This window comes from Sceloporus occidentalis, unplaced genomic scaffold, assembly GCF_023333645.1.
Source record: "Sceloporus occidentalis isolate IW3139 unplaced genomic scaffold, rSceOcc1.0.p SCAF_4, whole genome shotgun sequence".
Classification (NCBI taxonomy): domain Eukaryota; kingdom Metazoa; phylum Chordata; class Lepidosauria; order Squamata; family Phrynosomatidae; genus Sceloporus; species Sceloporus occidentalis.
In genome coordinates this window covers 144,665,431-144,681,932 of record NW_028316984.1, presented here as the reverse complement: position 1 = coordinate 144,681,932, position 16,502 = coordinate 144,665,431, and the positions used below count along the sequence as shown (strand labels likewise).

Below are 16,502 nucleotides of genomic sequence, written 5' to 3'. Positions count from 1 at the left end.
TCTGTACGGGCTGTTCAGGGGCCTTGATATTGTAACAGGCAAGATGAGGGCCAATAAACAAATCGAATCTCAATAAGGCTCTGTCGAATGAAGGCTCTATGAACTGGTGGTTCTCTGGTCCAGGAATTGGATAAATGACCTGCCCTAGATAGTATTGTATTCCCTTGAGGGTTCAGATGCTTAAATTGGAAGTACTCATTGATCCATTTCTGTTACTGGAGGACTTGAGTCTCAATACCTGGGATCAGCTTGGATGTCCTGCAAGCTACGGCCTTTGTTGAACAAGGATAATGGGCCTTTTTACACTACATAAATGTAATACTGTTATTCACTATTGACTGACATGGTTCCATCCTATCAAATCCTGGTATTTGTAGTTTAAGGAGAGATGATCAGGTACATGGACATGGTGACTCATCAGTTAAAATGCTGACTCTGATGATCACAAGGTTGGCAGTTTGAGAGCCAAGTGCCACGTGATGGAGTGAGCTCCCATCACTAGTCCCAGCTTCTGCCAACCTAGCAGTAAATGTAAAAGTGCAAGTTGATAAATGGGTAGCACTTTGGTGAGAAGGTAACAGCATCCTGTGCAGTCATGCTGGCTATATGACCATGGGTTGTCTTTGACAACACTGGCTCCCTTGGCTTAGTATCAGAGATGAGCACCATCCCCTACAGTCACAAACAACTTGACAATCTGTAGCTTTTTATCAGGCACTATATTTCAGAGAAATGAACTAGCAAAGCCACCTCTATGTGTTCTTTGACTAAGAAAACTCTATGAAGCTCATTAGGTGCCATGAGTTGACATGCTGGAGAGGCCTTCTGCTGTGTCCCAACAGTGGAAGCAATACTATGTATGAAGGTGTGGGATTGGGCCTTCTCTGGTATGGCCCATTTGTATCATTTAGTGTTCACTGAAGTCGTACTCATTGTGTAAATAAATATTAAAATGTTACATATTAAAAGCGGGAGTTTATTGAAGTCCTAGTCAGCATTGCCAATGGCGAGGAATGCTGGAAATGACAATTCATCAATAGCTGAAGGGCCCCCTGATTCTCATTCCTGGTTTAAGGAGAAGATACCTGAAAATTTGATTGTATCTCTGAATCACATTTTCCTTTTTTCAATTCACTAGGTCACCTTGGAAAAAGTGTTGGGAATCACTGTCTCTGGAGGCAGAGGACTGGCCTGTGACCCAAAAAGTGGACTTGTTGCCTACCCTGCTGGGTGAGTCATTGAGAGTTGTATTTAAATGATGGCAGGTTGTCAACCTAAAGGTACAACTTCTGCTAGATCTGTCATGTAATGGAATGATGAATTTTATAGGAGTCTCCTGAATGCTCTCCAATTATAGTGAATGTCAGTAGTGTTGGTTTAAATCATTGCTGGTGGGAATATTCTTTATCCATCCCAGCTAATTAAATTTGTTTCTATGATTCTTCCTCTTGCACTGAGATAAGTGTGTGTGTGTGTGTGTGTGTTTAATAATTGGATTCTGTAGCTTATTGAACTTGGATATATATCTCAGAGAAAATGAGATTGATTTTTAGCTCCTGATGAACCAACAGATGCTTTTCCAAGAATGTCAAGTAAATGGTTGCTGTGGACATTCACAAATGGTGATCTCTCTTCTTTGCAGAGGAAGACAGCCTGATCTATTTGCCTTATTTTTTTTTCCTGGAGCCTATACCCTTCTTTCCTTGTTTTTTCAAAAGCCCCCAAATTGCTAACCATTTAGGCAGCATATCAATAATATTCTAGGTACTGCTAGGCAATTTGAAATGGCTTATTCTCATAAAGATTGGAGATTATTTTGAATTATGACTGTACTTTGCTGCCATTGTTAGCCACATTGAGAAAATCTTCTCTTACACATGATATCTTTATTGTTGACTCATATTCATTTATTTATTTTATCACTTTTGCTCAAAAGTTCCTCAAGGTTCTCTATATATAGTTCTCTTAAATAATAAATAAATAAAACTTTTATTTATACCCCACTTTTCTGCTACAAGAGCAATCAAAGCGGCTTACATGATTAAAAGGCAGTCAATATACACTACATACAGTCTATACAATACTATATCTAATACTATACAGTACATGCAGTGTATATTCATTTTTATCCTCCTAACATATCTGTGAGCAGAGCTTAAGAAAGTTACTTTTTGGACTCCTCCTGTGTAGGATTGACCCACCAGCAGCTAGCGAGGTCCTGGAAGTTGTAGCACAAAATGGTAATTTTCAAAAGATTGAGTTGGACTAAGAGAGAGCAAATGGCCCAAGGCTTTCAATGAGTTTCATTGGTGAGAGGTTCTTACTCTAGCACTTGTCACATTAGCAGGAATCTCAGTAGCTTTGAATCCCTACCACTTATGAGGAAGAACCCTCCCTCTACCTTTTTCCTATGAAGTCCTGAGGAGGTTGACAGCAGAACTGAATAGGTGCCCTTCACATCCTGCTCTGGAGTGGAACCTCTGGAGTGACTTTTTCCAGATGTTGTTAGATTTGAATTCCAGATATTGCGCAATTCCAACTTCCAGCAAAGATAGACAGTGGTGAGAAGTGGAGGGAACTGTTGTCCAGCTGGCCACAGGTTGCCTATCCTGGTGCAATGCAATGCAGGAGAAGGTTTGGACAAACTGGCAGGTATTCAAGAGCCCCAAAGATCCCTTACTAAGTTTTCATTGACTTGATGCACTCTATGCATCTTTATGAGAGAAAAGCAAAGAGGGTAAGGGCGTATGTCTAAACTGAAACATGCAAGAAAACCTCTAGAAAAGGCAGTTGTTGGCTAGTTACATTAGAAGTCTCAAAGGCAAAATGCTTTCATTTATTTGTATAGTGTATTTAGCAGAATAGGAACACAAGTAGAGGAAGAAAGTATTGCTGAATGCTTAATAGCAATTCTAGTCTACGGTGGATATTTGTCCAGTATGAGTGGGTGGCCATAATTAATTTTGCTGTAGAAAGAAAAGAAATTGAAGCCAGGCTTAGAAAACTTCTGGTTTGGCAACAATGGAGCTGTAATGAGAGGAGCTCATCCGTCATTTTTGTCATAGCTGGGCTTGGCATGTTCCCAATTCTAAAACTGACCCAAAGAAGGATTTTTGCCACTGTGTATTTCAAAAGCTTATTTGTAGTCCTTAGCAGTATTTTATCTGTGTAGCTTTCAATGAGCTACTGCACAGTTTGTCAGAAAGATGAGAACTCCCCCCACAAGAAGTCCAGAGAACAGACTGCAGAATCTGAGAAATAGATCTAAGAAAAAGGCTTGGCACTTCTGATGGCTTTAAAATTATGTCTCCTTTGTCCAATCTAGCTGGTTTGCCTCTTCTGTTGTAATCAGAATCTTCTGTTTGCCTCTTCTGTTGTAATAAAAAACCCAGTCACCTTAGGTCTTCTTTGCACAAGCTGAATAATGTCTACTACATTGTTATTCCAGCTCTTCTTAACTGTTCTGTATTTCTTAAACAAGGGCTGCCAGGTGAATTTTAAATTGATTGTACTTAGGGCAAACTTGGATGTGTCACTTGAGAGATACCTTCCATATAAATTTTGGGGGCTCTTTTGGAGTTTGAAAGGAAGCTAAATGAATTTTAATACTTATTTGTGAAGGTCAAACAGGGATTTAGTCCAAACAACTTGGCTTTCTTTCTAAACACGTAGAAGATGAAAGAGAGCTCAGCAACAAAGGCAAAATAAGCCAGGGTCAATTGACACTACAAAGAGAACATACTGCAACCTCCCTCCTCAGCCACAAAACTCTTGGAAACCTTAGATGGTTTGCTTGGAAGCAATGCTGGGTTTCTCTTTTTTGTGTCTTTGAGGAGCTAATGATTCTGGTATGCTTTGCTCTTGCTGCAGGATGGTTTTTAAAAAAATAAATTAGATGGATTTTATGCATAGCAATATAAGGTGGAATGTTCCCTGTTTTGAATATACAATCAGTCAGTATTCCTTGTTATTGTCCTTTTGCTTTTCTTGATGATTTGCTTTAATGTTTACACTAAATATTACTGTATTACCTGAAAATAAAATATTTTCACTGTTATGAAAATGTCCCTGTTATTCCTAGCCTTGTTATTTAGAGTAGGTTTCTTTTTAAAAAAAATGTCAGTGAAAATTCAGTAAGTCATGTCGGGAGGGGATAGTGCATTCACTCTTCTACTCTAAGCTTTAAATCAATAGTATTTTCTTTTAATTCTCTCTTGATTAAAAGTGTATGAGTTCCTCTTGTTGCATAACATTTTGTTTTGTAGTAGAATGATAGCAATCTTTTATTCCTATTTGATAAGATGGTGGTGTGTGATTACTATGCATCTTATACTATGTAAAAAGATGACTTAGAAAAACTAAAAACCTAGAAAAACTGAAAAATTCTGCTGCACACTTCCTGTCAGATGAATAAGAGGGATTTCCTTCCCTCAAACTCCTCAGAAATGTTTCATGTTTCTCTGTTAAAACCAACCAACCCATTTTTCTAGTGGCTTTACAAAAAGATGAGAACAGCATATGCCAATCCTGAGCCAAATCACACAGGTTTCCAGAGGGATAGCTGTGTTAGTCTGTTGCAGCCAAACAAATTTTGCAGCACTTTAAAGACTAGCAGATTTCATTTGGCATAAACTTTTAAAGATTGCTGTCCTCTGATAAGTTGAGAAGCTAAATAATTTGGTAGGATTCTCGTGCCAGAGAGGAGATGGAACATTGTATAGGTTTGGGGATTTCTTGGGAAGCCGGGGTCTGTATTCTTGTTTTAAGAGCTACTGGCAAGTTTGATTGGCTATTCTGTGATTTTGATACCATTTACCACTTTCAAGACAGTGCTCTGTTTCCAGTTTATATCTTTATGCATTGATAGGCCCCAAAACATATGAGGAAAACAGTTTGCAGATCTAATTGGGTTGCAAGATCAGTTTGTTTGTTTTTTTATCTTGTTCTCAGGAGATTTATACCTTCTTGGCAGTATGCAAAAGAAAGACAGACAGATAGACTTGGCATCACTAGTTCACTTGGTTTTTTGAGTTTATGTTCTAAGGCCTCCCTTACAAAAAATACACATACACAAATAAAAATCTTTGGCAGTGGGGTGTGAAATATGCTAGATGCTTATTCCTCCTGAAGTGATACACATTTCACTGGCATGGAGTTGTGCAGAATGTGCACTGCATGGATGGCTTCTTTGTAGCTCTTACATATATTTTGATTCTGATATTTTCATATTCTGATATTCTGCTAGTTGACCCAATATTTAGCTAAATCTGCCCTTAGATTCAACTCTCTTGCAGTTCCAGCCAAAGAGCCTAAGTTATGTAAGAGGCCTTTATTTTTGCTGCGTAATACTTTGGAAGTACCATTTAACTGGCAACATAACGTATCTCCTGCAAAAACTGCAAATACTCATATCTCATGAGAGATCTCACCAACACTAGGCAATTTGATTTTGAATTAATTTTATTTAACCTTTTCTTAAGTGTCTGAGGACTGTGTTACTTGGATGGCATTTTGGCTTCAGTTGAATTGGCTTGTTCCAGAATAAACTCTATGTCCTATTAAACCAAATTTGCATGTGGTTTGTCTTAACTGAGAAATGTTAAGAGGGAGTTTCTAGGCCAGTAAAACCAGCTGGTTGCGAGCTGCAGTTTCCTTTGAATATTTGATTCTCTTTGGTCATCTTCAGAATCCGACTGTCCTGCCTTTATGCCGTGACTGAAGTTTGGACCTGTAGTTCAAGTGAACATCTTAAGCTATCGTTAGTCATTGTATACACAGTGTACTTTTTCCTTTGCCAAGTACTGGAAGATAATAAGTGTCTTAAATGAATGTTGTGGTGCATGAGGTCACAGTGAGCCCTTGCTCCCTAAGAGAGCAGTTTTAAATATACACAGGGATAGAGGAATGTTTGCCTTACCAGATCTTGTGGATCTTAGTTGGAGTGTCAGTGTTTGAGCATTTACCTTGTTCTGCAGGTGAAAGCTGAAGATCTGGGGGTGAGAATAGAGAACTAAGTAGATGACAGGTTGCCTTTTTGCTGTTAGTTACAGATCTATGTCTGCCAGGTTCTACATTCATGGTGACTGGAGCCATTCTGATTTAGAGCTGTAGTAAAAAAAGTAACTTTGGCCTGTTACACACTGCCAAAATAAAGCTGCTTCGAGTCTTTTTGGAAGTATGCTATTTAGATGATGCATGGGTCCTAAGAGTCCGGAAGTTGCGCCAAAGCCACACTCCATTCCTAAGCATTGGAGTGCAGCTTTGGTGCAGCTTCCGGATTCTTAGGATGCATGCATCATTTAAACAGCATACCTCCAAAGAGACCCGAAGCAGCTTTATTCTGGCAGTCTGTAACAGGCCATGGTCAGACTTTGGCTCTCACTCAGCAAATACCACATCTTTCTTCTAGATATTGCTCTGCAAACTTCTGCTTCAAAGGATTGGGAGCATTTTGCAGCTCTGTTATTTCTCAGGTTTTTCTATAGGAAAGTTCCTTCCATCTTTCCTTTCTTCATTCTTGCAGTGAGGTGTGTGCATTCTGTTGTTTCAGGAAGGTGTTTGTGTCCTTCTGGCAGGTGAAGGAAATGGGGATCACACAGGGTTTTTTAGCTTGGCAAGGAAGATCGGCCAAAAATTGGGGACTAAAGGTGAGAACAGCAGATAAAGGATGAAGAGGAATGCAAATGTGATCCCCCCCCCCTTCACCTCCCAGGATACGGTAAAAATGGGAGAAATCCTTGAAAACTTACCACGTTTCTCGCCGAGGCCTGCAGAGCAAAGGTGAAGCAGAAGGGAACGGGGTGTGGGTAGTTAGGAAAGATCCATTGCTTTCAGGTCCTGACTCCTGCAAAGTGGCATTGAGTATTCTAAAGGAGAATAGGGGCAACAATTGCTTCTCAGTTTTCTCCAGGCCTTGGAAACAGCATCTCTTTTTAATCTCTCTTTGCCATGTATATACCCTGTTAGATTGAGCCCACTTCCCTTATCTTCTGTTTGCCATTCACATTTCTTCAGCAGCTCTCTCTTCCTTTCCATGCCACCCATACCTCTAGTTCATTGTGCCTCCTCTACTTCCATTTTTTCTTGGGAGGTCTCCTCCTCTTTCTCTCTCTTGCAACCTCTATGTTACTGTCTCCTCAGTTACTTCTCTCTCCCCTTTATGCCAGAGGCTTCCCCTCTACTGTAAGCAGTACCTGCAGCTCAAGTGACTGAAAATAGCAGGGATTGCCTTGGTGTGTCACTGCCTTGTGGAGTTTTCTAGGAGCCACAAAATGTGGGACACTTGTGTTGGCTCAAGAGCAGCATCTGATGTGTTAAAGAGCTGCATATGGCTCTGAACTGCTTTTTGATTTGCCTTGGTCTATGTGCTCTGTAGCACCTATTTTCCAATGCCTTTATTGGAGAACGCAGTTACAGGACTCAGACCTCTCCTTGGATGCCTTCTCTCCTGCCTTGTTTCTTGATGCTGTATGGCAAAAACCAGGCCATGAAAGGAATAAGCAGCTTCATGCAGTTGCTTCTTCAGGTGTCACACCACTGAGAGTGGGTATTCAGGTATGGTGAAGGTGAAAGATCTTAAGTTACTTTGATTTATTTTAAATAATATTTCATTTTAGCAGGCAAGTGATCTCTGGTTGCCCTTTCCCAGTTTCTCCCATTCAGCCTCATTCGTATGTACGTGTGTGTATGTTTTGTTGACGTTGCTGCTGAGATTCTGTATCCTAGAAACAAGAAGTAAAACAAAACTCAGAAATCCACTGAGATTACTGCTGAACAGTACAAAGGGGAAAAGGGGAGAAAATTGTATGTCCGTTTGAGACCCATGCCATATGATTTGATTATGACTCCCCTTAGTTTGTTTATCTTAATTCATATATGTTTATATACGTGTATATATATCTTTTAAAAAATGGAAACAGCAAACTTTTCTCTTTTGGAAAGCTGTTGCCTTCCACAAGACACCATTCTCCTAAGTTGATGATCAGCCCATTGGTCTCTTTTCCTTGTAGAAAGGACAAGCCCTAAATGACAGCTTATAAAATAACCTGGTAGACTCCCTAGTTTTGTTCCAGCAACCTGTAAAAAGGAGGACAGGATTCTGCCTTGCATAAAAATTAGGCTCTCCTGCTCACTGGGAAGTAACTGGCTTCTATTTCCTGCCATTTAAGTTTTTACTGACACATTAGTGAATGTTACATGGGATTGTTCTCCTCTGTACTGTGCAATTCAAGACTTTACTACGGAGTAAAATAGGATGTTTAAGATGACCGTATATACTCGACTATAAGTTGACCTCATGTATAAGTTGAGGTTTTGGGGGCAAAATTATGGATTTTGATATGACCCTTGGATAAGTCAAGGGTAAAACTTAGAGACATGCAACAACAACAACAACAATAACAACAATAAAAGTTTATTTCTATCCCGCTTTTCCAATTCAGATCAAAGCAGCATACAAATCCAGATAAAATTACAATAATCAATAAAACAGATAAAACAAGATATAAAACAGCGTATAAAACTAATACTTGAGTAGCTGAGTAGGGGAATCCAGAAAACCATAGCCAGAGTCGTTACCAAATAGAGGGGGGAAACCAAAGTCACATCTTATGGGGGGAAAGCTTGAGAAAAGAAGAAGGTCTTGAGATTCTTCTTAAACAAGTCCAAAGATGTGGAGCGGAGCTCATCAGGGAGATTATTCCATATTCTCGGGGCCGAGATTGAAAAGGCCCGTTGCGAGGTCCTCACATAATGCGCAGTTGGGACCTCCAGCAAGTTTTTCCCTGCAGACCTGAGTGTGTGGGGCGGATTGTATGGGGAGAGGCGGTCCTCCAAGTACCCTGGGCCCAAGCCATTTAGGGCTTTATAGGTAATAACCAACACCTTGTATTGTGCCCGGAAGCAAATAGGCAGCCAATGGAGATCTTTCAAAATAGGTGTTATATGGTCTGGCCTGGAACCACCAGCGACCAATCTCGCTGGCATGTTTTACACTATCTGCAGCTTCCGGGTTTGGTACAAGGGTTGCCCCATGTAGAGCGCATTACAGAAATCCAATCGAGAGGTTACCAGAGTGTGTACTACAGTTTCAAGGTCCCTTCGATCCAGGTAGGGTCGCAGCTGGCGTATCAGCCGAAGCTGATAACAAGCGCTTCTGACTGTCCCATCCAGTTGAGATGTCAATTGGAGCGATGAGTCCAGAAGCACCCCCAGACTGCGAACCGAGTCCTTCAGGGGGAGCGTGACCCCATTCAGGACAGGTGGACAAATTCCACTACCCGGGCCTGATGAACCTATCACCAGTACTTCCGTTTTCTCTGGATTCAGGCTGAGTTTGTTTTCCCTCATCCAGCCCATTACCAACTCCAAGCAGGCATTTAGAGGAGGGATGCCATCCCTAGTCACTGCATCAGTCGGAGACACAGAGAAGTATATTTGGGTGTCATCAGCGTACTGATAACACCGCGCCCCGTGACTCCAGATGATCTCTCCCAGCGGTTTCATGTAAATGTTGAATAGCATGGGGGACAGAATAGCTCCTTGGGGGACACCAGATGTAAGCGCCCTCTTATTGGAGCAAACGTCCCCCAGCTGCACCATCTGGAATCTGCCCGAGAGGTAGGAACGGAACCACTGGAGCGCAGTGCCCCCGATACCTAACTCCCTCAGGCGTTCCAGAAGGATACCGTGGTCAATGGTATCGAAAGCTGCTGAGATGTCCAAAAGCACTAACAGGGACACGCTTCCCCTGCCCATGCCCAGATGGAGATCATCGACTAAGGCGACCATGGCAGTCTCAACTCCATAGCCCACCTAGAAGCCGGTTTGAAATGGGTCTAGAAAATCCATTTCATCCAAGAGTGCCTGGAGCTGGAAGGCAACCGCTCTCTCGATCACCTTTCCCAAAAAAGGCAGCAGTGATACAGGTTGATAGTTATTATGAATCAGGGGGTCTAAGGAGGTTTTTTTCAGCAGAGGTTTTACAACTGCTAATTTCAGTGAAGATGGAAACTGTCCCTCTCTTAGAGATGTATTAATTATATGGTGCAACAAGGTTGTCACCGCAGACCCCCCCCCCCCCCCCCGAGCTGCTAGCCATGAGGGGCAGGGATCGAGAGAGCATGTCGTCTTCCCAACGCTTCCAAGGATCTTGTCCACTTCCTCGGTACTAACAAACTCAAAATGATCCAGTTTAACAGAGTCCACGGAAGCTCTGGACACCTCTCTTCTTGGTTCTGAATAATCACTGGCGTCGAGATCAGCCCTTATCTGAGAGATTTTATCTGCGAAGAAGTTGTTAAATTTGTCACAGCAGGCTTTTGTTGGCTCTAAAATAGGGTTCAAGGGTGGGGGCAGATGAGTTAGCTCCCTCACTACCCTGAACAGCTCTGCCGGACGCGACTCTGCGGACGCAATACGTGCAGCATAAAACGAATGTTTAGCTGCACTTATTGCCACTCCATAGGCCTTCAAAAGAGACTCTAGGAGTGCCTTGTCGGCTAAGTGCTGATGTCTTCGCCAGTTGCACTCTAGTCGTTGCACAGCCCACTTCCTTTCCTTGAGATCTTCCGTATACCAGGGTTGTTTTTTGGAAGCAGGCCGGAAAGGACACTTGGGAGCGATACTGTGTATAGCCCTGGAGAGATCAGTCTCCCAGATGTTAGTCAGGGCATCAACAGAGTTGCCGTCAGTTCCAACCATATACCCCTCTAGGGCTTCTTGGAATCTTTTGGGTTCCATCAGCCTTCGAGGGTGGACCGGCCTAATAGGTCCTCCAACCCCGGGAGGGCTATAGGTAGAAGCCTTAAGCCGAACCTCAACCAGGAAATGGTCTGTCCATGACAGGGCAGAGATATTAGATACCTCTGCCTACGGAGTATCCATGTCCGTACTGAAGACGACATCGAAGGTATTACCAGCACGATGGGTGGGGCCCGAGACCAGTTGAGACAGGCCCATGGCAGTCATGGTAGCCATGAACTCCCGAGCTGCACCTGTTGGAACATGACTGGCCTCGGAGGGGATGTTGAGGTCCCCCAGGACAAGAAGCCTCGGGGACTCCAACACCAGCTCTGAGACCAGTTGTGTCAGCTCGGCCAGGGAGTATGTTAGCGCACGGGGTGGCCGGTAGACCAACAGAATCCCCAGACTGTTTCTGGTCTTCAGGGTCAGGTAAATACACTCAATGAAGTCCGTTTTCCGGACATGTTTCCTGGTTAAGATTTAAATGATGAAGCAAAGGAAAACAGTGCCAAGGACCCTACAAAATTATGACAGGCATAACTGTTTTGGCTCACACTAAAGGCTGGATGGAAGAGAAAGTAGAGGGAGGTCAGTGCTTCTAGCACTCAGATTTCACTCTTGCCTTTCAACAGGAGATTAACCCTTTTTAATAAGAGTTAAGGCATTGTACAGTCTTCCCTCTGCATTCACGGGGGTTAGGAGTGAAGGACCCCCGTGAATCTGAAAAATTTGTGAATAATGGGGGGGGGGGAAATAGTGCGTGCACGTGTTTCCCTTCAAAAGCCTAAAACAGCTCTAGGAAGCTATTTGAGGCACTGGAAGGCAGGGAAGCGTGTGCTGGCCGCTTCCTCCTTCAGTCCCAAGGCTTGAGAGAGGTTGAGAGAACTCTCCCAAACCTTGGGAGCAAAGGAAGGAGGATGCTTTGACCACTTCCTCCTTCTATTCCAAGGCTTGAGAGAAGTCCGGGGACCTCTCTCAGACCTTGGGAGTGAAGGAAGGAGGGTGCGCTGGCTGCTTCCTTCTTCAATCCGAAGGCTTGAGGAAGCGTGGTTATTCCCGAGTCCCTAACTGTGTGTGCACATCCTCCTGGCTGTTCCCTCCGTCATCACCTTTTCCCTCACTGACGGGGAAAAGCCTGGGAAGGACGGAGAGGGAGGAGTGCTTGTGCACACAGCTAGCGCCTCACAAATAACCAATCTGTGAATCCCAAAGCTGCGAATCCAGAGGGATGACTGTATTTACATCAATCCGTGGATAAGTCGACCTAGATTTTTGCAGTCAATTTTTTGACTAAAATTGCTTTATACATGAGTATATACAGTATATATTTCCTTTCTTCCTCACTCAACCTCTCCAGTTTATCATGAAAACTAGTGCTGTTTATTTCCCTTTTCAATGTTGCATCAGTTTTGTACAATGCAAATGCCATAGGCCAGTTCTGCTCAAAGTAATGGACCACGGATCATTTCTAGTCCATGAGCTATCGGTTGAGGGTATGCAATTACCTTCAGGAAGGAAAAGAAAAGAAAAGAAAAATTTACATCATTGGACATAAATATGGACCCTGGCACACTGGGGAAAATCCTGCTGGGATCCTATGTCAGATAGCTTAAGAAGCACATCCATAGATTAGAGATAGAGGATAGGAATGTGTGTGGGGTGTGTGTGTGTGTGTGTTTGTATATGAGAGAAAGACACCATGGGGAAGTAATTCAGCAGTAGTTTTCTCTAACAGTTTTGATGAGGCTACATTTAAGAGAAACCAAAAATGGTTTGAATTCAAAGATATGCTGTGCTAGTCTGTGGAATCAGTATGTAGATAGATCTTATAGCATCTTTGAGACTAAACTTCTTTCTTTCAGTTAGTCTCAAAGGTGTTACAAGATCTCTCTAAAATGGTTTGGTGAGTGAGTAGAACAAGTGCATATTTGGTGTGTTTGGGAAGAGTACTTGTGTTTGTTTCAATTTTCAGTGTTTTCTTGGGCCTGAGGAGGAAGATGAATACAAAGGCCTTGAGGCGAGAGAAATGGGAGAAGATTCAGAAGCAGGATAGCTGACAGGGAGAACAAAGAGAGAACGAGGCATGCAAGGGGAGGAGGTACATTTGGGAGTCTTGAAGCTGCTGAAAAAAACCTGATTGTGAAGACCCATGAGAGAAGTGATGTGGAGGTTGCTGAGGGGAGTTGACAGGGCTCAGAACCTAATTTGTTTTATTCTGTGTTTCCAGAGTGCAATTCAAACCATTATTTATATCTGTCAATATGTGTACACTGAGATCACTGTCACTGTCATGGCCATTAGTGCACTTTGATATTTTGCAATATGTTTGCTCGTATGTGACTAGACGTTTGTTGAGGGAAGTATTTTTTTAGGTCAGAAAGAAGTGTTAAAAGTATAACACTTACACATATGTGTGACGTTCATCTTCTGGCATTAGGACATTATGGCCAAAGTACATGAGATCTGTGTGCCTTTGTACTGTTCTGTTCAGGTGGAGAAGGCGAGATGGCTGTTTTAACCATTCTGGCTCCCAGTAAGCTCATTGGTGTAAGAAACTGCATGGTTAGAGTGTTAATTAGGGCTTGGGAGATCCATGAGTCTCCTGTGAGCCATTAAATTCACTGGATATCCTTAAGCCAATCTCTTCTCAGCCTGACCCTGTGATAATCAAACTTTTTACCCTTGAGACTCTCCTTTACATCTACTTGCAGACTTCTCTCCCCCCCTCCCCCCAATGTAGTATATGAATAAAATATTTTGTTTATTTAATGTGTTTTTTATCCTGATATTCACGTATATTATTATTCATAAAGTCAGTCCTCAATATCCATGGTTTGAATATATGTTCCAAAAAGCAAACCTTGATTTTGCCATTTTATATAAGAGACACCATTTTCCTATCCATTGTATTTAGTGGGACTTGATCATCCATGGATGTTGGTATCCACGAGGAGTCCTGGAACCAAACACCAGTGGATACCAAGGGCCCATTGTATTGAATTACTGAATTCTACTCTCTCTTCAACTCTTGACAGCTTTGCCCCAGTATCTACGCGCGTGTCCTCCTCTTCCTCTACGACTAGGCCTCAGCCCTGGATCACTCCCACTGTTAGATTTCTCCAGTCCTGCTCCCGAGCAGCCGAACGTCTCTGGAGAAAGTCCAGGGAGTGGGCTGACTTTATCCATTTTAAGTTCGTTCTTTTATCCTTTTCACGCGCCCTGTCGATGGCAAAACAAGACTACTTCAAATCATTGATCTGCGCCAACGAGAGGCGCCCGCAGCGCTTGTTCTCCTGTTTCAACACACTGTTAAAACCCTCTCCTCCCTCCGTCTCTCCACTATTCTCTCCCTCCGACTTCGCCAACTACTTCATTACAAAGATCACTACCATTCGTTCTGAGTTAACTCTTCTTGATTTGGCTCCCACCACTAATCTCCTCACCCCTCCTACTAATAAACTCTCTGTGTTTCCTCCTGTTTCTTTGGAAGAACTCTCTTCGCTGCTGAACTCATCCAAACCTACCACCTGTTCTCTTGACCCACTTCCTTCTCGTCTTCTAATCTCTATAGCCCCCTCTTTGTTACCCTCCCTCCTCTATATCTTTAATCTCTCTCTCTCTTCAGGTTCCTTCCCCTCAGTCTTCAAACATGCCTTAGTTTCCCCTATCCTGAAAAAACCCTCTCTCGACCCCTCTTCCTTGGCTAGCTATCGTCCAATCTCTCTTCTTCCTTTTCTCTCCAAGGTGTTGGAACGAGTCGTCTATTCACGCTGTCTTGAGTTTCTTGAAACCAACTCCATTCTGGATCCCTTCCAGTCTGGTTTTCGCCCACGGCACTCCACAGAGACGGCCCTTACTAAGATCTCAAATGATCTTTTGCGGGCCAAGGCGAATGGCCTTTATTCTATCCTTGTCCTACTCGATCTGTCTGCGGCCTTCGACACCGTGGACCACTGTCTCCTAATAGATGTACTCTCTGACCTTGGTTTCTCGGGCCTTGTTCTCGAGTGGTTCACATCTTACTTGTCAGATCGATCTTTTTCAGTGGTCTCGGGTGGTCAGACCTCGTCTTCTGTCCCCTTATCTGTTGGAGTTCCTCAGGGCTCTGTTTTGGGTCCCCTTCTGTTCTCTTTATACACAGTCTCCCTTGGCAAACTTATCAGTTCTTTTGGTTTCTCCTACCATCTTTACGCCGATGATACCCAGCTGTACCTTTCCACCCCTAATCTTTCACCAGAGCTAGAGCAGCAAGTGTCATCCTGTTTAACAGCTGTCTCCCACTGGATGCACCATCGGCGTCTGAAGCTCAATATGTCCAAGACTGAGCTTTGTGTTTTCCCTCCTAAGCCCACCCTTCACTATTCCTTTTCTATTTCCATCAATAATATCTCGATCCAGCCGGTCCAGGAAGCCCGCAGTCTCGGTTTCATCTTTGACTCCTCTTTGTCATTTATCCCACAGATCCAGACTACAGCCAAAGTCTGTAGATTTTTTCTCTATAATATCGCCAAAATCCGTCCATATCTCTCAGCTTCTACCGCAAAGACACTGGTCCATGCCCTAGTGGTCTCACGATTGGACTACTGTAACCTCCTCCTGGCAGGGCTTCCTCTCTCTCTCACCTCCACCCATTAATTTCTGTTCAGCATTCAGCTGCACGCATTATTTCACTCGCTCGCCGTTATGATCATGTCTCCCCTCTGTTGTCTTCCCTTCACTGGCTCCCTCTTCCTTTCCGCATCAGGTACAAACTTTTGCTACTCACCTTTAAAGCCCTGCATGGGCTGGCCCCTCTTTATTTAACTGATCTTCTCTCTCCCTACATCCCTACTCGCACTCTCCGCTCTGGTAGCCAAAATCTCCTCTCTCAACCCGGGATCTCCTCTGCCCCGTCCCGGATCCGTCCCTTCTCTCTAGCTGCCCCTCATTCCTGGAACCTTCTTCCTCTGCATGCACGGCTCATCACTTCCCTAACTAGCTTTAAAGCTGAGCTGAAAACCATATTGTTTAGGGAAGCGTTCTCAGGGAATCTGTGATTGTTATCTGGCTGTCTGACAATATTTGATGTGATGTGATTTGTTTGATATTTGATGTTTTTAATCTGTTTTTTCCTTTCTATATGGTAATTTTATCTATTCCTCTTTTAATTGTTATTATCTTAGAATGTACGCCTTGGGCAGGCTTTTATTTACTCCTAATTTTACCGACTTTGTACAGCGCTGTGTATAATTACAGCACTATAGAAATAAAGTTTAATAATAATAATAATAATAATAATATAAGGAAACAACATTGTTTGAATAAGAACAGTTTTATTTAAATAAATTCAATATTTAACTCAATTCATGGGTAAAATTTATGTATAAAAAGTTTGGAAAGAGAAGGAAGGAAGAGGGATCAGAGCCTTCAATCTTGTACCTCCCCCTTGAGCAACTCTCATGCCACCCCAGGGGGTCCTGCCCTACTACTACTACTACTAATAATATTTATTTGTATTCCACTTTTTCACAAAGGAATCAAAGCAGATTCCAACAGTATAAATAAAGCATCAAACCATTAAAAATTACAATTAAAAAACCCCCAAACGTCACCCCTCTCCCCAATAATAAAAACAGCAATCAACCCCTAAAAAAGAGGGGGTCTGTGTTGGCAGGGGATAATCTAGCAATCTTCAGCCACTCATCCCCACTCCCCAACACCTCTGTTATCAAGTCTACATTGAATCTTCAAATTGAGCTTCAATATGACTTCCCTTGGAG

The 16,502-nt window shown here is 42.8% G+C and overlaps 1 protein-coding gene across 4 annotated transcripts in view; it reads left to right on the top strand.

Annotated features, from left to right (window-relative positions):
- MAPKBP1 (mitogen-activated protein kinase binding protein 1) overlaps window positions 1–16,502 on the top strand; it is a 152,000-nt gene that overhangs the window by 43,264 nt on the left and 92,234 nt on the right. For all 4 annotated transcript variants that reach the window (XM_089521897.1, XM_089521900.1, XM_089521899.1 and 1 more), the window contains exon 2: window positions 1,139–1,230. In XM_089521897.1, coding sequence (XP_089378023.1) covers window positions 1,139–1,230 — 92 coding nt within the window. The remainder of the gene's footprint in view (window positions 1–1,138; window positions 1,231–16,502) is intronic.